Source organism: Pyxicephalus adspersus, chromosome 2 (assembly GCF_032062135.1).
Source record: "Pyxicephalus adspersus chromosome 2, UCB_Pads_2.0, whole genome shotgun sequence".
In the NCBI taxonomy this organism is placed as follows: Eukaryota; Metazoa; Chordata; class Amphibia; order Anura; family Pyxicephalidae; genus Pyxicephalus; species Pyxicephalus adspersus.
Genome location: NC_092859.1, coordinates 145,718,328 through 145,745,089, shown reverse-complemented (window position 1 = coordinate 145,745,089; position 26,762 = coordinate 145,718,328). Strand labels below are relative to the sequence as shown.

The 26,762-nt window shown below is 37.3% G+C and overlaps 1 protein-coding gene across 1 annotated transcript in view; it reads left to right on the top strand.

Annotated features, from left to right (window-relative positions):
- Nucleotides 1-3,310: 3,310 nt before the first annotated feature.
- The window catches only part of NTRK3 (neurotrophic receptor tyrosine kinase 3), a gene marked incomplete in the record, with an annotated part of 446,565 nt that continues 423,113 nt past the window's right edge, over nt 3,311-26,762 (top strand). The window contains 2 exon segments of the mRNA XM_072402705.1: nt 3,311-4,248; nt 4,990-5,588. Coding sequence (XP_072258806.1) covers nt 5,341-5,588 — 248 coding nt within the window.

The following is a 26,762-nucleotide window of genomic DNA, read 5'->3' as shown; positions in this document are numbered from 1 at the left end:
TTGGGGTCAACCAATACTATTATTTCAAAAGAATAGAAAAGAAAAAAACATGGACCCCTGATTGTTTCACCCAAAAACTTGATATTATCATCTAAACCTTGGGGAAGGGGAGCCAAAATCCCCAAAAAATCTAAAAAATAACCTTTCACAGGTATATTGAGTGATATTTCTGTTCTGATAGAATCAGATAAGAGGAGTCAGCTGTTTCTATTACAATTTCTTAAATATAAGTTTTGAATGGGCTGACCTCTTAAAAAAAAAGAAAAAAACTATTCAAAGCAATACATTGGTATTATCCTATGTTATTTATTTAGTAATACCATCCTGCCTTGTAGTTGGTTTTCTTAATAATTTATAACATTTATTTACAGATATAAATTGTAATAGTTTGGGATTATTTTATTTTTTTTGTTTACATTTACCTATGTATAAACTGGGTTTTGTATCTGTTTTTTGTTTTAAAATAAATATTTATTATAAGGTGAACATGTGATATATGATTTACAAAGCAATGTTTGTTTTTAAAGAGAGAGGCAGTTTGCCCCCAGTGCAATGTTTCTCAGCCAGGGTTCCTCCAGGGGTTGTTAGGGGTTCCTTGAGCAATGAGAAATTTGTAACTCTCAGGTCAGATTAACTGACACCAATGATCTTTTTGGATGTAAGAGTGACATTCTTCTTACTGGCCAGCAATTTAAGAGACATTCTTCCCCCTTACCACCATACATATGTACTTATGTACTGAGAGCTATAGATATAATTGTAGAATTATTGTTCCCCAAAATATGAAGGTTATTCAAAACTTCTCCCATATTTAAAAGGTAAAGAAAGTCTGCTCTAACTGAAGCTATTAAGAGATCCATCTCTCCATAGGTAGGCAGAAATTGGTCATTTTCAACTTTTTCTTTTTTTTTTAGCTTTAGGCTTTTTTGGAATTTTTGTTAGCTTTTTTAGGATATCTTGAAAAACACATGAAGAGGGGCATAAAACTTTATGTTTTAGTAAGAATATATTTGCTAAAAAAAACATCCTCCGTGCCTTGGGCTGCAAATGTCGGTGCTTTGGACATTAAACTGTGTTCTGTACTGGGACATTATTTTAACGGCAACAAATGACTTTACTACAGATCATAGAACGCTTACTGGATGTCTGAGGGGCTTTTCTCCCTCTGTTTTGTTCCCTCCTATTTCTATTCCTTGCTCTTTTCCTTCTAGTATTGTTTACATTGTATATGTATTTATGTACCTCTTTTTGGAATACCAGTGTGTTGTGGTAAACACTTTTTGAAAAAATGTAATAAAAATTTATTGAAACAGAAAAGGGACAAAAATAAAAACGAAAATGTGCAATTATTTATATTTATAAAAACACATACACACACACACCACCATCCCATGTTTTAAAAAGGGTTCCCAACTGCTCCCCTTCACTTGACCATGTTGCAATGTTTGGGATCACAGCCGAGCTTGCAGGTCTGAAGTCAAGTATTGTACTCCATGAAAAAAAAACAACAAAAAAAAAACATATTTTCTTAAAAAAAAAAAACAAACAAAATAAAAAACAGAATACATTAGGGTCACTCCAGACCTGCTAACTCTGCTGCGGTCCCAACCTTTGCCACATGACCAAGTGAAGGGGAGGAGTTGGGAACCTTTTTTTATCATGGCTGCAGCAGATCGTGGCAGAGTTCCAGAAAGCGACCAGTTGCTTTTGTCCATATAATTGGTTGTGGAAATGTGCTCCCTATGGTGCATTTTGGGGCATAAAATATCACTTTGCCATGTGCTTGGGAGCGACCAACCCCACAGTTTTCCACTGCAGATATAAAAATAGCTGTAGGCTGCCATTTTTATCTCTTTACACCAAAAAATTTTAGTTGTTAGGCTGATATGTTTGCTTATTTTTGGCTCTAGTTTCTTGCAACAATCATATATATATATATAATATTATTATATTATTCATATTATTAATAAACAGGTTTTATATAGCGCCAACATATTACACAGGCCTGTACAAATAAATATGGGTTGCAAATGACAAATAGATACAGACAGTGACAAAGGAAGAGAGGACCCTGTCCCGAAGAGCTTACAATCTAGTAGTATGTATATATATGTGGCATGTATATAATATCTGTATGATAAATATATGGTAAGGAAAATATGAACAGCTTGGATATAGTGATAAGGATCAGTGTGACCTGAGAAAGACCTGAACAGCAGTGCTGAGATATAGCAGCTTGGACAAGGATCCGCTCATTACTCTTTGACCTGTATCCTAAAGGGAGCATGGAGTGTGTTCATGACAGTTGCCCCCAGCTGGTATAAATACAGAACTGCAGGGAGCAGAGTAGAACATATAAAACTAAGAAAGGGGTTCATTAACTATGGAATTAGTTTAAACTCAACCAGAAAATATGTGCTCACATGCAGCTGGGCTCACAAAGCAATGCAATTTGTGCTGCACTGGCATTTGTGCAGCTGGGAGATATATTCTTCTATTTAGACAATAGTAGCTGACTCCAAATACATCTTTTATTAATTTTTGGAAAAAAATACAGAATTCAATATAACCCCCCACTTATTATATACATTGTAAGGGTTATATTTAAATAATGATACCAGAAGTTTTACTTATTTATTGCTTGCTTACATTTTTTTTCTGCAGTGCTTTGCAGAATGGAAAAAGGCTGGTATTGTTCCTGTCTAGGGAGCTTACAATCTAAAGTAGACAGATGCTGTACACTGGAAACATTTTAGAATGGGATTAGGATCTTTGTCAGGTTTTAACAGTTCTATGCCCATGCTGGAGAGATTTATCAGCACTTCCTGTCCAGATGACAAGGTGTCATAGGGATAATAAATGATGGGACATCTTTGTGATGGGGACAGAGACAGCAACAAAAGCACATTTGTTTAGTTAAGTTGTCAGTTTTTGTTTTTCATTCTGTGATTTCCGGCCCCAGTGGCACCCTCTCATGTTTATTTTCTGGTGTCAGTAAATGCAATAAGGAGGCAAACAGCAATAAAAAATTTAAATCAGTGGATTAGATGTGGTTGATCAAATATTGGTTTAGTTTTATAGAGAGAAGATACAGCACGATGGGCTTTATTTTTAAAACAGGGTATCTGGCATTCCTTCAAACATTCCCTGGTGGGAATCAGTTACTGCTATTGAAACACATGGACTTGGAAAATTCATATTCCCTGTTTTATTATTGTAGCTATATGTGTTCTCCAGAATATATAGGGTGACTCTAGGGAGAAGTTCAACCCCACCTTGGGGCTGACTTAAACTTTAGCTATTTGCTATTACGTATGCCGAGCAATAATGCCCACTGCGTACTGTAACAATGCCCAATCCTTGTGGTTGGCAAGAATTAGCTGTAAGCCCATTATAAGGTACACATTGGGCAGCATTCTCATTGAGTGGTGGTTCCAGGTCTCATTTTTCTTAGTAGACCCAGGACAAATTGAACCTGAATAGACCACTAATGGACACTGGAAAAACAAGAGTGCAACACCAAGGATTTACGAATCCAAGATTATTTATCATAGAATCATTGAACTCCAAAAAGATACTTGTGAACCCTTACACCCTTGGTGAGCTACTCCCATTCCCACCATGCAGCAATAAGCACTTGGCAGACATTCCCGATGTCAAAAACTAAAAACACTTACATTTCTTTTTTTATATGACCAACAGACCTTTGGGCGCAGCTTATTTACAATCCATTCCAATACTATAAGCAAATAAAAATATCAGCAGCATTACACGTTATACAAAATAAATGTACAATAATGTCCTTATTACAAAATGGAATTTGCAAACATTTTATCTCAGCAATCATAATGAACTAGAATGATTTCCAAAAAATCCAGAATGGTATTTGCACCCTTTTTTTTCAGCATCCATTGGCAAGCGTAGAGAGGGGATTCCACAAGTGAGCATGAAGTAGGGGATTAGGATAAAGGGGATTTTTTTTCTTCCTTGCTGTCCTCCTTTTCATCATACTGCATAGAGAATTAGTTTTGGTGTGTGAGTGTGTGTGTGCTGCCACTCTCCTCCCCCTGCCTCTCTCTTTCTCTCTCTCTCCTCATACTGATCACACAGCTTTGATTCTCTGGCTCTCAGTAAACAGCTGAGACTCCCACCTTTTTTCCCTTTGCTTTGGACAAGAGAAAACAGATCGTCTTTGGAGCTACAAACCTGGGGCACAGTGACATGCACCTGTATCCCCCCTACTAGCAGGTTCATCTTGTGTTATCAATGTCTTGTGTGTTGTGTCTCTACATTGATGTGATGTGTCTGCAATGGGAAAAAAGAGCAGGTTATAGAGAGCAGCATCCAAGGGACCCTTGATGAAGGGCATAGCAAATTAAGCATTGCTAGGATCTACTTAGGGTGCTGCGCTTGCCAAAAAATGCATCATGCATCTTAATTTGCTCCCTCCAGTTCATTGCAACGTGCTGGAGGTTCTCTCTGCGCCTCTTGCCTTTAGTCTTCATCCTCTTAAACCCTTTTTGGACATTGGCTGCAGATCATAATCAGATGAATAAGACTTGAGCCCCTTTTCCATTTTCCATCATCTGATGCCCCCCATCATGCAGTAATCTCCACTTTTTTAAAGCTTACATCCATTCTTCCATAGCAGCAGAAAAAGTCCATTGGCCAGTTGATGATTACACCTTTCAGCCCATGGGTAACCCATCCTTAGTAATAGCATACCAGGCAGATAACGAACCATAAGCGTAGGATCCTGAACTTTTCCTGCTCTGCAGATCCAAGGGATGAGACAAGGAACATCCTATACTGATGTGTCTGTGGGAAAGAGAAGCTTGGCTGCTTCATAGGGGAGGTGTAGTGTGTTTGTCTCATTTTTTCTTTTGCATACATCAGGTTACAATGTTGCTGTTTGATCTCTGATCTTCTCTATGTATTATTCCCTTTCCCTGATTCCTTTTTGCCCCCTCTTTCTCTTTTTTTTTGCAGGTGTGACAGTTTGAAATCTGCCCAGTAGGTGGGACTTGGTGACTTTAGCACCCATTTTTTCCTGTCTCCCCCATCTTCTGTTGCATTCCTCAGAAGTCTTATATTTAAAAAAACTCAATCTGGAATCAAGAAGACATCATCATCATCATCCTCGGGTACTATGCATGTCGGTGGGCTGAGAGCACTGCGCTACTGAGCCATTTCAGGATGACTTTAGCTGCTGGAGGATTTTGCATCTAATTGTCCATCATCAGAAGCCAGCTGAGATTTTTTTTTGGGTTTCCTTCTCCCCCTCCCCCCTTCCCTTTCTTTCCCCCCCTTTGTTTTGGGGCTGAAGAGCCACTGGTTGTCATGGATCTGTGTCTTTACCCTACAAAGTGCAGTTTCTGGAGGATTTTCTTATTATGGAGCGTTTGGATGGACTATATGGGTTCGGTTCTGGCTTGCCCGGCTAATTGTGCTTGTAACAAGACTGATATCTCCTGCAAGAATCCGGACGATGGCAACATATTTCCCCTATTGGAAGGGCCGGAAGCAGGGGCAAGTAATGGGAGCATCAGCCTCAACATCACTGACATCTCCAAGAATATCATTTCTATGTAAGTCTTCCTTTTCTGCACTCCCTTTTAAAATGTGGCTATGTGATGGTGTTGGGTTTTGGAGCTCTGTGCCAGGTGCAGCAGCTTGCCCTGGCTGTCAGGGGCATCTGTATGCTTTGGCTTGGCTAGAATGTGATTTTCTGCACCCTGCAACAAATTATCTCTCACTTGCTGAAATGCTAATTTGCTCAATGGCTAGCATTAAGTTCCTCTGGATCATAATACATTAGAAAAGGGAAGATGGTCATAACTCTCAGTGTATCTCTACTGCTGGGGGATATGAGGCTTTTTGACTTGCATGCTGTTCCTTTTAGCTGAATTGGTACACCATGGCACAGCACCAGAATGTAGCTTGCTCCTAAAAGTGATTGATCTGGCTGTAGCATTAATGTGTTTATTCAGTTTAGTTAAACAAAATAGCTGCTCAATAGAGATAAAGAGCAACTGCTTTGCTGCATGGATCAGGTTGTTATCAAGTCAAATTTGCCATCTGGTGAACAAAAATGCATCAAGTTCCTTAAAGCATACTATAGGAACATTCGGTTCCAATGCAAGCATCGTGGTTTCCAAGGATCATAATCTTTAAGTGTGTATTGAATTTTCTGTAACTCTGTCTATTGAAAGATGAACATTCAAGACAGACAGGACGTGCCTTTTGCTCTGAGATCCACCCTATCCACACATCTAGTGCTGTTTGTCACAATGAATTTGTTGCAATATACTGTTGAACAACTGCAGTCTTCAGTTTCTTCAATTTTTTTTCCTTGGTATTTGTTTTGTAGTACAACTCTCCTATTGCACAAGTGTCTGGCTGCAAAATGATCCTTTTGTTTTGATAAAACAATGTCATGTATCTATGCAAAGTTTGCCTCCACCAAATGTTAGGAATGGAATATGATTGACAGGTTGGAAGCCATGCAGATGCACCATACCTTCACGCCTGTTTGTGTTGTGTAATAAAGTAATGCATTCATTCTAATGCTGTTGGTGTAAAGCCTTGCTGAGTCTAAAGGGGTTAATTGTTTTTTTATCTGTAACTCTGAAGAAGTGATATTAATCAGACAACCTTAGTGTATATAGAGCTTGGCAGCTTTCTACTGGCAGGGAGGATGTAAAAGCTTCTGAATTGTTCATAGTAATGGTGTTGCAATAATTTATAATGGCGCTAAAGTTCTTTAGAGGAAAATGTGCTATCTGTCAAGAGTGAATGAGAAATGCAGCAGCAATGCATGTTTTGGGAAGGCATTATAGGGACATTTTTAAACATCGTACATCCAAAAGCTCATCCATGGATTCATACTCCCATGTCCCGATCCTTGGTTGCTAGACAGTTCTTGTATTAAAAGCCCATTCTGGTTGGAGGAGGTTTGCTGAATGTCTTGTCGTCAGGATTTTTTTTTTCACACTATGCATTTGTGAAAGAGCCATGGAGATTGCTTCCCCACCCTCTCATTTAAAACACAGCACAGTGTGTTTAAATATTCAGCTCACCAACTAGATCACACACTACAGATAATCCCTAGGAAGTGATGGTGTCATGGAAGTGTGCGGACGTATCATGGGAAAAAAGAAATAAATACAAGTTAACACTGGGGACTGGAAATGGAAATAAAGCTTTATTCAAGTCTGCCTTGACTCCTGGTACATGGCCTCTGGTTGTGCATCAGTGTTCTTTGTGCAATCCAACTCTAGCTGACAGTTGTTGCTTCATCTGCCAGTGAAAATTAGATATTGGTAGTATTTGTTTGTGTATTGCAGGTTGCTGTAACATATGTTGCATGCTCCTTTACTCTGCCTGGATGGTGTTTATAGATTTGCCATGCTTCATGAACATCTCATTTAGAGCCATTTTGGGTTCTGTAAGACTATTTATTTCATTTGGCTCTAAAGTCCTTGTGAACAAGAATGCATAGAGTGAGGCATGGGAAACATGAAATGGATTAGATGTTGTGGAGCCAGGAGCACTGAGCTGGATTCAGTGGAATCAGGAAAGTAATTAAACATAAGCCTTTGCACTTCAGCATAAAACACGAGCATGATTTGTCTACTATTGAACACATATTTTCATGTTATAAAGTGGAACAAATACATCTTCAAGGATTGTTAGTAAATTGGAAATTGTCCTTATGTGTTATAATTGAGGACCAGTTGTCATCATGGATGACGATTACGCGTGGGCAACTTAAACACTAACATGTTATGACTGGAAACAAATCTCTATCTTTTCTTCTTTCTCCTGCTTTTTGCATACATGAGCTGCTTGGAGGCATTTTATATATCACTCGAATTGCACGTGTTTGAAAGCATTGGCCAATTTTATCTAAATAGTACACCAGTCATCTGTTTCAGATGTCTTTTATCCAAGTTAAATGATTTGCTCAACATACGGGCTCTACTTGTTCTTTAATGATATTTCCTTCATTAATTTCTAAGCCAGCACTATAGTGAATTTGCTCCATAATTAGAGTACATTTATATAGAAAGTCCTCCATATTTGTTGTTGTTATTATTATAAATTGTGCACAATTGTTTTCTAAAAATACTTAATTCATTTTCTAAAAACTTATTAGCTACTTATGGGTGCATATACTTTTTAGAATAATTTGCTAGACTTTAGGTATTACTTAATTTTTCAAAACTGTAGCGTTGTGCCAACCACCAATGCGCCACTTAGGACATAGAGTTTATGTTCTGTTTTCTATGGCGGGGGGCTTTGCGGCAGTTCATTCACCACGCCCTGCAGTAGTTTGTGGTAGGCCTGCCCATGCTATGAGATTTTTTTTTTCTTAAGACAGAGGCAAAAGTTTGATGGATGTTGGGCGTTGTCTTCCTTTGTCTTTTAGTTAGCCTGTTAGTTTTACTAACCAAGTTTGTAATGGTAGTAATACCAGCTGAGCTGGGTTCCTGTAATGTAGCGAGCCAATATTTCTTGACTCATGGTAATTGGCAAGTGCTACTTTTGCCTTTTTTTAATATGCTTGCCATATGGTGTTCTTAGGAACATGTATGGTTTTGTTATCAGAAATGTACACTAGCAAAAAGAATTGGATTAGTGCGTGTGGCGGTACTTTCATTATATGCTAAATGCACATTTAAATCAACAAAATACCTAATTGTTGTCTAAACGGCCTGCAGAGGAGTTATATATATATATATATATATATATATATATAGATATGTATATATCTATATATAGATATGTATATATCTAAAATATCTATCTATCTATATATATATAAATATATATATATATATATATATATAACAGAAAGAAGTCATTGCATAGTATTTTATAGGAAAAGACCCCTGTCTGTCCCAAATGTCCTCCTTGTAATAGGCAGCTGTCCAAATATTGTTGTACATGTGGTTAAATAATGATTATATTAATGGTTCTGTCCATCAACATTATAGTAATTCTTACTTTGCATTGAAATTATCTTTAGGGAAATAGGTGGGCAAAGTGGAAAATGATCCTTTATTTGGTTTTACTTACCTCTGAAAAATATGATATAGGATGAATTTACACTTAAAAGTCCATCCGTAAGATATTTATCACTTATTGATGTAAACCCAACAATAGAAATAAACTTCAACAGGAAAATGTTTATTGGGGCAACCTCGGGCCTGGGGCAACCTGGGGCAAAATACATCCACAATTCAATAATTGTGGGATCTTTGCTAAGCAAGAAATTTATAGACCTAAAATTCCTCCATAAGAACATTATGAGATGCTGTTTCAATTGTAATATTAAACTTCTGCTCCATTTACTCCATGGAAATCATAGTGAAGCTACTAGAATTCCACTGCATGGCTACTAAACTTGCTAACATCACCAGTATGTTACATTCAATATCAAATACACTTTTATTCTATTTCTTACCAAGTTATGCTAGGTCCACCTAGTAATCTAACAATACAAGTCGTTCGAAGACCATTGGCGTGATCATAATTTATGTGGCTGCAAGTAAAGTCCAGGTCATTAAATTATGTTACTGTAAATGTTTGTTATTTCCAAAGCAGTTTGTTGCACGCTGGTTCTGGTCAATAGCAAGAGTCTTCTTCACATCATGACCGGTACATAGGCAATTGACGTCTGTCTATCAAATAGTTATCCAGGCTGTGAGCAAGACTATTCCTGAGATGCTTTTTCCAGTAATGATAATTTCCACCAGCAGTAGATGCATCATTAGAGGAAAACCTATATATCACTTAATCACAGCTTTGCATTTGGGCTGTACCCCATGCTAGCTAGATGATTAACACAGCTGGAAAAAAATGGTCCAACACAATATATAAGAATGATTTGTTTCATAATAGTTGTTTTCAACAATGTCAATTTTATCTCATCTCTACTGAAATGCTGAATTTTTTACAAAATCTGGCTATTGTCTAATATTTATGCACAGTAGTGTTTTCATGTTTGATTGATTAAAGAGTCATTCCTATTGATTCCATACTGGAGTAAGTGTCCTCCAGTGGGGTCTCAACCTTTTACTCCTGAATCCTTTGTAGATTGTTTTCTGAAGCCTATATGCGACTAGTGCAAAATGCATATTTATTCTCTGGAGCAGTTGTGGATTTCCAGCACTTGTTACTAAGCAGCTGTCATTGGGTTTCCAATTTTCAGATCATCAAAAAAATAAGGCATGTGGATTTTTTATATTTTACCTCTCCCTTGCCAAGGCCTTTTCTTCCATTGTTTTAGTGTTCCTGGTATGTCTATGGAAAGCTAGCAGGAGGCAATATTCTATTATTGTAAAAATGTTGTTGGTTTTCTTTTATAGAGGCATCGTTAGAATTGCTTTCTGGCTTTTAATGCAGCATAAGGCTGCAAATCGACTTTTCTCCTTTTCAAAATAAAAAGTGTGGTTTTAGGAGCATGGCATCACATTGCAGACGGTAATAGTCTTACCTATGAGAAATCAGCCATTTATTCCCTTAGCATGATATTTTGTAGGATGTATCAGTCGTCAATGGCATAAAGAAATGTTAACCAACATCTGAATGTCCAATGTGCTACAGTGATATAAAGCACAAAGAGGGGGGAGATGTTGTTTTTTAATAATATCCAATCAGATGACATGTTTGAGATTAGTTTCTCTTCAGATTGTATAAATCTTTCACCTTTTACTAATAAATCTCTTGAGCAAGAAACAAGTACCATCCTTCTAATTCTATAATTCAGTTAATAGGATTGCTGTTCATTGGCTGAATAAGCGATGACTTTATGGCTGTGATGGCTGATCATAAAACAATAACAACGGTAAAATCAACAAAACTTCTACACCACAAATGTAAGATTGTCTTTACCTTTTGTAACGGACAGCTGTCATGTTTATCATTGGTATATAGAATCACCATGGACAAGGTCGGCAGGTACAATGTAGTCAAAACGTACAATTCCTAGATCATTGGGGTTGGACTTTTGTAGTATTTACTTACCCTGGGTTTCCCTAGGTTATACAGGTTGACTTTACTATATATTTGTTTACCCTATAATTCGCTATTTCATAGGGGTTGAACCTCTACTATATTCATTTCCCCAATCAATGCCATATTTGTCTACAGCTGTTTGCTAAAACACTTCATCACTAACATTTCTCTTCCTCAAATCATAATGCATGCATCCAGGCTCTTGCTCATGAAGAGTGTTTATAAATTCAATTTCACAGAGCCCTCAGTTAATTAGCATTCTAGTGTCTGGTTCCTTGTTTCTTCTTGTGTAAACGAAAGTGGAATAACAACAGATTAGTTTTTTTTCTGGACATGCACAGTCAGAACTATTAATTTTCAGACTGGCACACTATGGGCAGGGTCACTGCCATTATGGAGGATTATATAAACCTAGAAAGGATGTAAAAATAAAATCGTTAGAATGAGAACATTTTGATACATTCTAATAAAAAATAGAAATTGGCTGTGTTACTTCAAATATATGCCTCGTTATATTGTCATCTTTGGTAAGGGGGAATCCTATACATAAAGCCTGGTTTTTGGGCAGACTGATATGCTAGTGTGGAGCAGTACGTCATTTATAACGAGCAGATATGTCCAGAAGTCCAACCTACATGGACAATGAACATGGACCTGGCACTTATATCAATTCTCCAACATCAATGTTAATGGAACTGGCTGGTTTTAACGACAGTCTTCCTTCCAATGCTGTGTCGTAGCAGTGCCAACACCGAGCAGTAGAAGCGGTAACTGATTCCTAACACACTGGCAGAATCATTTTACTACTTCTCCAGTAGGGGCAAGGATGTCTGGCTTGTAGGCAATCTTTAAAATGGGATACTGACAAGCAAAGGGCAACAGCACTTTTAAAAGGGAGGAATGCTGCCTTCACTCCCCTGATAGATGATTCCCCAGACAGTCTTGGCAGTTTCTGGGACGCTGAACTCCTTCCAGACACAGGAGCTCAATTATCCCAACACCAGGGCTGCTTGTCTCTTTCCTCACACATCACACTCCTCATTCCTACTGTGCCTCCTTCTCTTCCTCCCCAGTTCTAACAATGTACAGCAGTGTTTCTCAACCAAGGATCCATGGACGCATAGGGTTTCTCCAAATATTGCTAGGGGTTCCTTGATCATTGAGCAAGTTGGACCTCTCGGGTCGGTTTAACTGACACCAATGGTCTTTTTGGCTATTTGTAAGGATGACATTCTTTCCAATTGCCAACAATATATGTTCATTCACCCCTTTGACCACCCCACTAATATACTGTGAGCTGTGGATATAGAAAGGGTGTTCCTTAAGACCTGAACGTTATCTTAACGGTTCCTCCATGCTAAAAAGGTCCTGTAAAGCTGGTGTATAATAACGTTGGTTCCTGAACAACAAGTTCCTATGAATATTGCATTGAAAGCACTGTGGGACTGCAGGTCTAAGTATATGCAATATAAATACAGTATAGGCTCAGTACAAACTACCTTCAGAGATGAGAATTGTAGTTTACCAGAAGTACGTTGTGAGCAATTGTAAGTCTGTTAATGGGAAATTAAATGGCATTAGTCAGTGGATAGGTGCATAACTACAGACAAATACAGCTACAAATTAAATTTAGAAATTTGTAGATTAGACAGTAGATAGAGAATAGATTCACAACTACAATTAGGCTAACTGGGGAGATAATGTATCAGCCACACAAGGAATGTCTTGTTTTCATTGAGTCAGCTAATTCAAAGCTGTGCACTGTAAAAAGGAGCAGCACAGCACAATCATCATTACCAAGTCAGAAAGATAAATCTGCATTTATAAAACAAATATGGATTCACCATATTTGTGTATGCTATTATACTAAATATAGATAAAATCAAGTCACTAGGAATCCCCCCGCATTGAGGCCTCATTGTGCAGGTGCAGATTTCTGCTGGTGGACATTGCCAACCTACACCAAGGATGCATTCTGCATTGCAGTGCAGGTTTCCAAATTTTAAAACCCTATCTAACGCTAAATGCAAATGTAACCCAAGCCCTAGCTAATCCTAGGTAAGTGTTCTACCCTAATGTATCAAAGTGGCTTCTCTCATTCATAAATGTTTTCCCCCGAGAATAAGCTAGGGTTCAGACTGCACATGCAGATAGTGCTAGCTAGGGTTAAAGAATGTAAATGCCTGCACTGCAATAATGAATGCAATCGGCATTCACTGTATAATGAATCTTCAGTGTAGGTAGACATATAGCGCTCTATTTATAAAACAGGGAAACTGACATGCCCTCAAATTTTCCCTTGTGGGAATCAATTACCGCCACACGGAGATGGAAGATTCCCACAAGGGAGTATTTGAGAGAATGTCTGATTCCCTATTTTATAAATAGACCCCTTACAATAAATAGATTTTTTTTTATTGTATCTTCCATATGCATATACAGAGCCACGGTCAGGTAACACTATACCATCTGACAACATACGTGCGGTAACAAATACACAGTCATAAGACTTAAACTCTTGTGTGAAGTTCAAATAAAGCCGAAAAGCCAATATTTATTTTAAATATCTGTTTGGGCTTTATTGCACGTTGTACCTTATTTCAGCGCTCCAGTTTGTATGGAAGCTGTCTTTCAGATAAAACCTCTCCTTTGACAACAATAATACCTTAATATACACTGACACCTGTAAGTTGTAAAACAAGCAAGACTTCTAAAAAAGACACACTTCATAGGAATACAAAGTTTCATTCTAAAACCATATTTGACGTTGCACTGACAAGGATTTAAGGCTTTGCAACGTAATAATTGAAAACTGTGTATTGTTACAAATAATTTAGCAGATACTCTGAATAAATACTCCAAAAATCCGCAAACTGATGCAAAGAGCAACAGACATGTATATTGTATGGAATAAAGGAGAGGAAGAAAAAGTTTAGGGTTGAAAAGCTATTAACCAGATTTTGGAGCAATTATTTATATAGTGTATATAGTGCATGCTGTATATTTTTAAAGCCCAGCATATGGCAGTGCATAACTATGGGTTACTGCTCATTTCACCACGGTGTATTCCCGTCATAAAATTGCCTACCCGTCTTCTTCTGTCTCTTAAACTCTCACTACTTACCCACCATTCCATATCCCCCTGCATTGTGTGATTCTTCTCCCACCTTTTAGATTGTAAGCTTTTCTGGGCAGGGACCTCTCCTCCTCCTGTGTCACTTTTTGTATCTGTCTGTCATTTTCAACCCCTATTTAATGTACAGTGCTGTGTAGTATGTTGGCGCTATATAAATAACGTTTATTAATAATAATATGAATAATAATATTAATAATTTAAAATCAATAATGTGTTGTGTTTTGCCAAGAGTAGCACGTTAAAGCAGTGTAAAACTATGAACAACCCCAAACTGTTCATTTAATAATATATTTATGATAAGATTTATGATGAAGAGTTTAATGTTTAATAGAAATGAGTTTTGTTTCATGAATCCATTGAACTGCTAACTAGAGGAGCACCAACAATCGTCTGCCCCTTACTAAAACGACTTCAATCAGTTATAATGTAGATAAAATGGAAGAAAACTTTGACAAATAGCTCCCTAATTTCAAACTGTAGGAGTGGTTCAATCAAGATTAAAGTATTGAGTGTTTTGTAATTACTATTGATAGACCGTAATTTACTTTTACGCAATGCCGATAGCATACTTCAGAGATTATTGGAACGTATTTACGGCAAAGAATTATTTGCATGCTAGGAAAAGGTTTGTGCGCTGCCTTTGTGACTTCAAGCCACAAATCATGTTTCATAAGTTGTGCAAGAATTTTTTAACTACTCTGTGTAGCTGCTTTGGTCTATTTTGTGAAGTTTAGAAGTATTGGTGTTTATCTATAAAAATTTATTTTTTTTTTAATATTTTTAACTGGGTATTTGGTTGAGTTCTTGGAACTATTTAAAAATGGGGGATTTTTTGCTATTTGCCAACCAGCTTCGGGATTGGCAATACCACGGTGTCCTTATTAAAAACCTCATCAGAAAAGGAGACATTTCCGATATCTCTTCTGGAGATATAAGGTACTCACCTTGCTACCAGTCCATGACACCGCCATGACTTTGTATGCGATGGAAGTGTGCACCAACAAAAGATCTGAATTACAATATTCTCCTCCCAATTTATTAAACAGAAATCCAAACCTGTTTCAATCTCCAAGATACATTTATTTATACCAGTTGCTGGGAAGGCCAGCATAAAATATTCTTATATATATTATATGCAGAACAACCCCTTGGTGATATCGATAAAAAACCTCAAGTGAAACAGTTATATACACAGCTGGAGTACATGGAAGCTGTTTTACCTGTCAAATAATTTGCACGTATGTCTTTTTTGTTCCAAAAATTTACAAAGTGATGAATTCATAACTTTACTGTTCAGTAAAGTTACAAAAAAGCTTACACTGTTAAAGTGAATTTGCAACTTTTTAATTTCAACTTTACAAAATTTACTCTTTGAAATAGTTTTCTGGCCCGAGGAACCATGTACCCCTTCGGTTATTCTGGAGACGTAGCAGTGCATCTCGTTTATCTTTGCCTGATTCAGTCTAAAATGCCTGATAGCAATTACTTTGTAAGAGTAATTTTACCATCTTGTCTATCATGATATTTTTTAGCGTATCATTTAGGTGAATAATAACAAAAATGAACCATTGCAGATGCAACTATAAATGTAATGACCAATTTTTAGAAGAAAAAAGCTTGGCTTTCACTGTTATTCTTTTCTCCTATACATAATAACGACAATTTTTCTTCTAATGGGAAGATGTTTTTATTAATATAAAGAGAGTTACTCATTCTTCTGAATCATTTCTCCTATGTCTAATTGCACATCCAAACCTAGTGGAAGAAAAAAAAAAACATACAAGTATTTAAAATAATTGCCGTTTGTTCCTGTAGGAAAAAAGGGTCTTGTGCTACTCGAACGCGTTTCACCTATCTCATGAGGTTATTCTCAGTGGCCTCTGTAACCACACCATGGCGGGGTTATGTACTTTGCCTTTATACTTTGTGGTTAAAGTTGTTCCTCTATCTCATTTTAGAAAGTTAGGAGGTATGAAGCACTCCTAGCTCTGCCTTTTAAAAAAAAATAGTGAATGTCATAGAGATTTATTACTGGTCAGATCATATGGGAATCACTGCTTGTTTTGCTGCAGGGCTAGTCCAAAATGCAAGAACTGCAGATTTCTTATCCATATTTAAACACTACTCCGTTACTAATATGAGACATCATGCTGTCTCACATTCCAGCAGTCATTCTGCAGCCCTTATTCACCCATGCATTCTTTGAATGTTTCATATAGAATCCACAACATCCTGCAAGGTGCATATTTCCATACATTGGACTTCGATAATATGGAATATTTTTCTCAGTGTGCATTGCCTAAAATTGGACTGATCATCCATTATCCATAATATAAATCTCTACCTCCCCTGAGGAAGCCATATGGCAAAACGCATTAGGATTGGGACAATTGCAATGAAACCTGATAATTTTCACATCAACTGACTTGCTTGTTTAGTTTTGTGAATATTTCCGCAGGTTTTTAAGTGTATTACTCTGTTTGTTTAATACACAAGTAAAGTTCATTATTGTTTTGGGGTTGGCAAAAAATTAAAAACACCTTGCGTACAAGTTTGGAATTGAAAATCTGATCTACACTAACTTTTACATGTATCAAGCTCTATGTATGAAAATGTCACCCATTTGGGGTTGATCTACCTAAGGGGTTTAGGCTATTCACCTAATAAAGTGAATTACCCCTCTACAGTAGATAACTTGGCTTAGATCACTTCGCTAGGTGAATGGTGAAAATCCATTTTCCAAAGAGTATTTAATCACATACAGGGTAACCTAAAAAAAGAAACAGATTTGGACTTGCACATCATTGGTAGCTAAAGACTGAGCTTTATCTCATTCACCAAGTGATTTGTCCCTTTTACAGTAACAATTCACTTTGCTGAACATCTTAATCTTCTTTAGTAAATTGTTCCCATTGTTCAGATTCTGGCTAGTGTGGACCTTAAATTAAGGTAAATTGGAGGAACTTGTAATATCACTGCAATGCAATGTTAGCTGAATAGCCTTATTGGTCTTATGTGTTATCTGAAATGGCTTTTTTATTTACAAAATTTTTCAGATATCTCATCATTATAAATCTTTATGAGATTTGGGTATTCTTGGTACAGGAACCTCACAAAGACAAACTTTTATATAGAGAAAAAATAAAGGAACCTACGTGCAGATCCACTAACATCAGATGGCAGATCAATTTTCTCTTCTCTACTTTCAAAAAAATAAATGATTTGAGATGCTGGACCTTTTTTGAGATCATTACATTGGGCATTCCATTTGAAAAGCATGCTATAAATTGTTTATATGCAACCACATGCTACCAGCCATTGCCACATCTTTTCTACACAATCCTATTGATCATAAAATCTATTTTCCATAATTGTTTACCTTTACAATATTCAAAATGGTTTCAATAATTAACTAAGTAGGCAATTATATTTCTTCCTATGGGTATGGTTTTATATTTGTTTAAATGATGCTTCTTGATATAATCACTACTAAAAATATCCTGGTCTTGAAACTGCTATTGAGGGAGATAGTCAAACATTTCCTATTAAGTTACCCACATTTTTGCCATTTCTCATGAACGCTGCTTAGCATATCTTACAAGAAAATGGCTATCACTTCCCTATACATGCCTCCATAATTTTTTCACTTTATTAGTCTTCCTTATGGGTCATGATTTCCAAGATCATCATTAATCTCGTAAACAGCTTCCATGAACGTTTTCATTCAGTTTCAGAATATTGAGCCAGCTCTCTTTGTAGTGAGTGACTCTGAGACATGACTTTTACTAAGTGACAGCTTTACCATATCTGATTTTTAAGCCGTGTATTACTTTCACTGGTTGGGAATAAATTCAAAGGAAACTGTAGTTACACATTCAATTTGGCAGAAATAGAAGGTAGTTCTCCACACCTACTTTTACCATACTCTTCTTAGAGAAAAAAAAAAATGAAGTATGCTATTTCATTTCAAAATTTGCATACAAATATTAGGGTACACTTACCTGTCTGTATTCCATGCCCTGTTTATTCTCTGCCGCAGTGTAGCTCACAGTAGCAAGAAGAACAAGAGATTAGTTGTCTGCCCTCTGTTCAGCAGTTTGCAGCATCCCCTGCTTCCCTTTAGTTGTGCAGTCTAAGATTTAGGTTTTCAGCATCCCTGGCACATTCTCTGAGGCTGTGCACAGCTAGAGAGGATTGTAGGAGCAGATTAGTTCTTGGCGTTATCCTGCCATGCCATTGGCTGATAGGACTTTATAGCCTTTCTGCTCCCAATCACCAGATGCCTGTTGTAGAACTAGGCTTTGCTAACCTGCTACTGGTGTGTTTATCTGTTGGATGTACTGTTGCCGACTTTGGGATTGTATGTTGTCTGGACCGACCTTTGCCTGTGACCCTGAACTCTGCTTTAAATCTACCTTTGGATACCTCGTCTGGTTTTTCATTACCTGATTATGACCTCTGGCTTTGTATGGTGGACTTGTCTCTACTGGTATCTCCTGTACTGCATTATCAGTGGGCTCCTGGTCCTCTGTCAGTCCTTCCCCAGATGCCACCCTTTGTCCACAGAAGTCCTGGGGGCAATCGTGTGCTGAGAGGGCACAACTAGCATCCTGAGACTGAGGGGGGTAGGGGTCTTACTAAAGGTAAAGAGTGCAACATTGGATTTGGGGGACTGGTGTCTGGTGAGCACTGGCACCGGACCAGGGCCTTACAACACATGGATGGATATTGGGTGAGATAAAGTGAGACAGATGGATAGATAGATAGATAGATAGATAGATAGATAGATAGATAGATAGATAGATAAATGTTATAGTAAAGATTTGATATAGATGTTATAGCTTTGAGATGGAAACATTGACAGACACAAAGGGCTGAAGATGTCATACGTGCCTTCTATTCTATAACCGACATGGCAGAATAAGTCCAAATATTTTGAGTTATTTATTAATATGTACATTATAACTCCATTGTCTCCAGTGCATCTCTCTCTATTGGTACAAATCTGGTTTGGCAATATCAGAACAGCTGAATAATAAAGCTATCCACTGTTACACCACCAGATTTTTGCAGAGGACGTATGTTCATGAAGTTACAGGTTAACAAATGATTCAATTCCATGCATATTGTAGGTTAAATCCAGTAAAAAAAATATATACTAAACACCATGCAGTATTTGGCAATAATGTTCCTGCACATTGGAAAATGTCCATGACAAGTGGATTTACTCAGCTGATTCAGTCCAGTAGTACAAAAGAACAAGTAGGATCAAAGTGCAGCAATCCATAGCATCCAATCAGCTTTCAGTTCGCTGCAGTCATAATAGCTAATTAGTTGCTCTGGGCTGCTGCATTTTGCATATCAGCTTTGGTCTTGTAGTGGCTTACTGGATGAGTTTTTCATCACAGAGCAATGAGTGTGACCCAGAAAAGGAATGGATTTGTATCAGACATGGATGAGCAGCAGTAATTACATAAAGTGGGAGGATAAAATGACAAATGCTTTGCCAGCATGGTGATTGGTGTGGCGATTGCCAGATTGTATAATTACCATGGAAGCCAGATCCTGTAACAGCTCTGAGAGAATAGGCCTGGCATATAAAGGGAACCAATCTACAATGACACAACCAAGCAAATAAATGTAAATATTGGTGCTATTCCCAGTACAATATTTGGAACTTAAGATCAGAATTGTCTATGGGTTGCAACCAACTTTGACAAAAAAATGCTATAAATAGATAATATTTGTTTGGAGAATGACATGGTTTGCATTCTGCTTGCAAACACCTATGATAATATCCTCGACATACAATTTTTTTTTGCCCAATTTAGAATTATTTTCCTATGCCATGATCATGTCAAAGAACACAAACTGTTCACGTACTTTTAACAAGTTTCAATAAGAAGGCTTGTAAGATCAAGCATAGAACAGGAAATTAAACTATTCTTCCTAATGTGGACATAGCACTACAATCATTTTTTGAAGGTTTGTGAGATGTCATTGTTTATTTGCTCACCATAGTTGGAAATTAGGGAAAACTATGTCAGAGAAAAGGTTTTAGCCACATAACCTATTAATATGTTTGGATAAATACCATACAACAAATAAAACATCATAGGGGAACATAAAACATTCAGATTGAATTTCATTATGGTACCTGGACACAAATCTGCAATCTAAGAGTATAACCAATGAGCCACCATACCGTGTACAGGACTAGATAATAAAATGTCACTTATTCTGCTAATTAATTTCTAATGTTTGGCTTCTTCAGATCCATGCTATATCTATACTTTTTTTATCCTTTAGAACTAATGGTTTTCAGATATAAAACAGTTGTGATTTATGGTGTCTACATGGTGGACGTCATGATAGGCAATAAGCGTAGACAAGAACCTTATCTATCCTTATGTGTCTACATGTACCCATTTGTCTGTCTTTGTGGAAAGCTTTATAGATAAATAGACATTAAAGAGTTTTAATAAAAAGGCTACTTTCATGTAACTTGCATTTGCATGCCTAATAAGATTACTGAAAATGTTTCCAATGGAAAAGTCTTTGCAATAACTTAGTTGAGCTCTTCATGTTTATTATTAGTGCATTGCTTCCCAGTGTTTTATTGCTTGTTGTTCAGCAGCAAACCTTTCAGTTCTGAAATGTTAAATATATTAGTTAAATGAAAATTCAGAATTTTAGTCTGTCCACAAAAAAAAAATGGATGAAATTACTAGAATTATTTTAGATGCCGTTGAATACTTTCAGAAACCAGACGCGGTATTTTGCCTGCCTTCATTTTTGATGCAGTGTCTTTATTCAAGTGAAATACATGCATGAGGAGCGTAAGGCTAGTATTTTGCAAATGCAAATGTAATTAGATTTTTTGTCATAACCTCACAAATGATAATGTTCAAATTGCATTCATTCATTCTTTCTCTGGACTGCTTTAGGCAGCCATTTTGTCAACTTGGTAAGGCTAACTACTGCCTTGAATAGAAGATCAATTGTGTCCAGATGGCGGTATGCCGGTGTGAGCATGGTATATGATATTGTTTAATTCAAATTGGTTTTACTTTTCCGTCTCACTTCTCCTAAAAACTTAATGATCTTGTGAATGCGTGTAGCATTTAAATACCTTTATGCTTATCAATTTTAATTTTATAGAGACAAGAAAATGCTAAATTGTATTTGCATATTCCATGCCTTCTAGCTACTCATATACATTATGGGCATAAGTTGAGTATGCAAAGCAGAACTAGGAAGCCTGTTTTAGCCAAACTTTAGGTGTCACTACTAGTGGATAATGCTTAGCCCGGTGTTTTTCAACTGGGGTTCCTCCAAAAGTTGCTAGGGGTTCCTTGAGAAAGGAGCAATTTGGACCTCCCAGGTCAGATTAATTGATATCCCTGACCTTTTTGGCTATCCGTAAGGGTGACATTCTTCCAATGGCCAGCTATATCAGTAGTATTCCCACTGATTACCAAACTAATGTACTGTGAACTGTGGATATAGTAATGGCAGAAGGGGATCACTGAAGACGTTAAAATTAATTCAAGGGGTTCTCCCGTGTTAGATTCGGGAAACACTGGCATAGCCAGTGCCATAGACGAGATGAAAGGCAATTAAAATGCACTCAAATCTATCAAACCCACCCAAAAAACTAGAGTTCCACTTTGGGAAAGGAGTGTTTGCACTGCAAAACCACTTTTTATGTCAATTTATTGACGGAGGCTCTGAGGAAGCTGAACCCTTCTTACTTGTAGAACATATTGTAGGTCAGCAATGGGGAAAACCAGGAGAAAGACCATAGACAATGCTAATGACTAGTCTTTCGCCTTCTACCCCTTCAAGTTTATGTGTGCTTTTTTACATAGGCTCCATGTGTTCCATGCCCCTAAAGTACCGATCTGTGCCTTCAAGACAAAATGTCACACACTCCTTGCCAGACCCCTGCCATAACTTACTTGGAAGACCCATTTTTTGTGCATCCCAGCATGCTCTAAGACACTATAGTGTAACAAGATACCCTGCACAGATATGTAACATGTCATATATTTTGTTCAGTGAACATTAAACCAACAGTCTCATTTGAAGCCATGGGACTAAAGGCAATTTGCTTTTAATTGTGATTGCCTAATGGTGTAGCTGTAAATTGGCACTTAGAAGGGTGGTGAAGAATGGAAGAATACTTGCCTTATTCCCAGGCAGCTGGTGGTCTCCTGCACTCCTGATAGGTGGATGGGCCCCTTAAAGACACTGCATTGTATGTGATGATCTCAATGCAGCAATTAGCAGATAGCCTGTGAATAATAATGAGTTGTTGTAGAGTAGGATGGAAGCCTGTGGTAGCAATAAATTTGATAATTAATCCTCAACTCTGCACACTTTCCTGCACACTGTTTCTCAATTAGAGTCCCATAGAACCCTAGGGTTCTTCCAAAGGTTGCTAGGGGTTTCTTGAGCATTGAGCAGTTTGTGACTTTCAGGTCACTTTAATAGATACCAATGCTTTTTTTGGCTATCTGTAAGAGTGACATTCTTCCCCATGGCCAGCATTGTATCATTGATCACCAGGCCAATGTACTGTGTGCTTTAGATATAGTATTTGAAGAAGGGTTTGCCTGAAGATCTGAAAAGGCATTTGCACATAGTAAAAAGGTTGATAAATACTGTTCTAGACTAAATAAGCTATTAAACTTGCTATAATAGAAAGGGGGCACAAGATACCAATATTGTACTTCTTATTGGAGTTCAGTTTAACCATGAACATGCTGCTAGTATCTACCAACACTTTGTCACTGCTCCAGGTCACCTACAACAGACAGGTCTCACCTATGGTATATATTAAGGACTGCCAACACCAGCAGGTTCTCTTAATAAATTCTGCCTCTGCTCCTAGCAAGTGGGAAAACTGTAGAACCATGAACACACATCAGAAACAATGGGTTAGGCAAAATACAGAAGAGTGGGTTGGGTTGTTTTTCCATATTTAAAACAAAGTGTAATATATGTGTCGATACGATTCTCTGGTTTCATTTATTCCATTATATGTTGCCATTTCAAAGCAATATAATAGGTTTACATTATCATTATACCAATATGTTTTTGATTTATCCCTGTTCCTTCTTTACATCTCCTTTAAGAATCCACATATACGTAAATACATATTTATTCAACATTCTTACATTCATGGCTTCAGGTTGTAAAATATCTTGTAAGTCATGTGTAGAACTCCCGTGCAGACCAGTGGGCTAAACATTTCATATTTGCCCTGTAACATCAGGCAGTTTACAGAAGTTGTCAGTCAAGATTATCACTCGTCTCTTAAACTGGAGCACATTTAATTGAAAGGGAAAGACTGACATGTATAGTATTATGACAGATAGCTAGGAGAGGAAATACTAAGCAGTGCTGTAAAAATATATACTCCAAAAGCTTGATTCTTCCAATGAAGGTACTGCTGCTGGAATGTACTGCGGCAAAGTTGCAGTACAGTCTGTGAGACATTGGTTGCTCTTTTACAATGTAATAAATTTAAGAATATTGGTGTCTAATTTAATTACATATTAGGAAATTGAAATATGCAAAACAGATCCTTTAGGTGTATTACAGTTGACAAGATATGGTGAAATGCATGTACCATTTTTAATTTTTTTTGCATTAGGAAACCGGGCTGAATGAATGTCTTTGTTTTATGAATATGCCTTCACTAGCTGTCCCTCAAATGTCCCTAACACTGTCATATGTCATTAATGAAGTCAACTTTGGGGGGTAGCCAATTAACCTTACTGCATGATTTTGGGATCTGGGTGGAAACCGGAGAACCCTGCAAAACACACGGGGAGAACTTGTAAACTCCATGCAGATAATGTCATGGCCAAGATTTGAACCTGGGATCCAGCTCTGCAAAGGCCAGAGTGCTAACCACTGAGAATTGTGTGAGTTGTAAATGATACAGTAGGCATGTTTGTGATACCACCATCATAATAAAATAATAAGAGACGGGGTGCCTAGGCACTGTCACTGAGCAGAAGTCCTCTGATGAATATATTCAGGAATTAAATGCTAGATACTTTTTTTTTACTAATTGCTCTGTCACATTGAACTATGTTAACATATCTCTGCCAAGCTTTACCATTTATGTATAGGTTTGTTTCAAACAAGGACATAATTGCAACTTAATAAAATGTTCAAGCAGAGTCTGACACAAAAATGTAAAACTAATTTTATAAGAAGAAAGTGACAAAAAGTGGATTCATAATAATTTGTTTGTCAGAAAGAAATTTGTGTGATTGGGGAACTGAACAGTGCATTCAATAAATGGAAAGTGGATATGCTAAAGGATGAGCTCTTATTTCTTTTAATGAATGATTTTTTATTTGGGTTATTGGGTGAGATAAAGCAAAATGAAAACTACACTGCAAAATGAACATCTACTATTTCTTTAGTAAATCAGCTTTAGTATATTTGTTTGAAGATCTGGATAGCCCGAAGCAATCCACAAAGCAATGTAGACTTAGGTGGACACAAGAGAGAATTCTGCATAGATTGTGGAATGCCTTGGGTGTGTTTCTATGATTGTGCATGTGTGTGTGAAGACAAGAATGGATTAAAGAGTTGGGGGAATATAGTTATAACTACACCAAGTCAGGAATTGTGTACTGAATGTGCCTACATTTCAAGAAAGTGATGAAGAATCCAGAATTTTTTATTGTCACAAGAACAGGTTGGATCCTTTAGTCACAGAACACTTGGTCCCTTGATATCCTTTTACTTTGTGTTGTGTCTACAGAGCAGAAAGTAACAGGGAATCTCCCTAACCAGATACAAAATGCAAGAAAAAACCTTGTGCCTTATGATGTCCCTTTAAAGCCCCTAGCTCTCTTCCTTCTCTTCCAGTTTGGAACTGATGGTGTCTTTACCCAACTTTGGATGTTCCTGAATATTTTGATGGATGTTCAGAAATACAAACGTCTTAAATAAAATGTAGCCAGTGGTCACTTACTACTCACACCTATAAAATCTATTTTTTGCCTCTTTATAATACTTTAACTTTCCAACCGCTCATTTAGATGTCATATGGTCTGTTCATTTTATTGTATTCTATGTTGAATATAGTTCCCATGGCCTTTGTTCAAATGTTATGTTCTTAGAGGATCAGATGAAAAGATTTTGGAAGTTGTGCTATTTTTTTTTCTTTGACCACCCTCATACAATAGTGCTTTTGTTCTATGTACACCATGCAGTGTTTAGCTTTTTTCCTTATGCTGTATGTATGGACAGAGGCACAATACCACCTTTCTTATGCTGGGTGTGATGTGGTCTGTGTGGGATCCGCAGGTCAAGGTTTAATGTACAGGGATTCCTATGATACACTATCATGTTATTTTGCCTTAGGATTGTAGTCATATGGGTGTGCGGCTCTGTGTATATAAAGAATGTCTAGAGCACACTTTTTTCCAAAAAATCCTATGCACGTATGCAAAATTTTTCTGTGCCCCCTAGTATTTATTTGGCATTGTTATGGGACAATGGAAATAAAATGGTAAAATGCGGTAGAATGAATGACCCAATTGAACATTTTGGGCTCTATTTTGTATTCTTATGATGTCCACCTTAGTCTAAAATTTGTAATTCTAATACATTTTTAACTATATGTGCAGCATACATATGAAAAACATAAATGTAATTGTTAAATTGTTTCAACGTGCGTGTAACAGAATTAGAGTCCTTACAGTTGCTTGGTATGAAACTGTGCAGCTGGTAATTTCTGGGCCCAGCAAACTGCTGCTTTTTCTTTGTCCATTTGGGTACATCATCAACGGATGATATGCCTTCAACAAGTATTTGGGTACAGAACTGAAGGCTATCATGCCTTCCCCTGGCATTTGGGTACATCACTGATGATATGCCCTCCCCTGGTATTTGGGTATAGCACTGACTGATGATATGGCTTCCCTTGGTATTTGGGTACATCACTGATTGATGGAATGCCTTCTCTTGGTATTTGGGTATCAGACTGACAGATGATTTGCCTTCCCCTGGTATCTTGGTACAGACAGATGATTTGCCTTCCCTTGGTATCTTGGTACAGCACTGACAGATGATGTGCCTTCCCCTGGGATTTGGGTAGACCACTGGCCGATGATTTGATTTCCCCTGGTATTTGGGTATCGCACTGACTGATGATTTGCCTTCCCCTGGTATCTTGGTACAGCACTGACAGATGATGCACCTTCCCCTGGCATTTGGGTACACCACTGGCCGATGATTTGATTTCCCCTGATATTTGGGTATCGTACTGACTGATGATATGCCTTCCTCTAGTATTTGGGTATCGCATTGATTGATGATGTGCCTTACCTGGTATTTGGGTATATCACTCACTGATGCTATGCCTTCCCCTGGCTTGATAACTATGAATTTTTTCTCTGGAATTCACACCTTTACCTAACTTATTAAATTACTATGAATAGTATTTCCATTTCACATTCCTCCTTCTTGGGTTGTTTTGTGTTCACGTTGCAAAGTGCATGCATGTGGAAGGAAAATATAAAATGTAGGAAACCATAGGCAGAAAACCTTATCAGCCACCTAATTAATACAC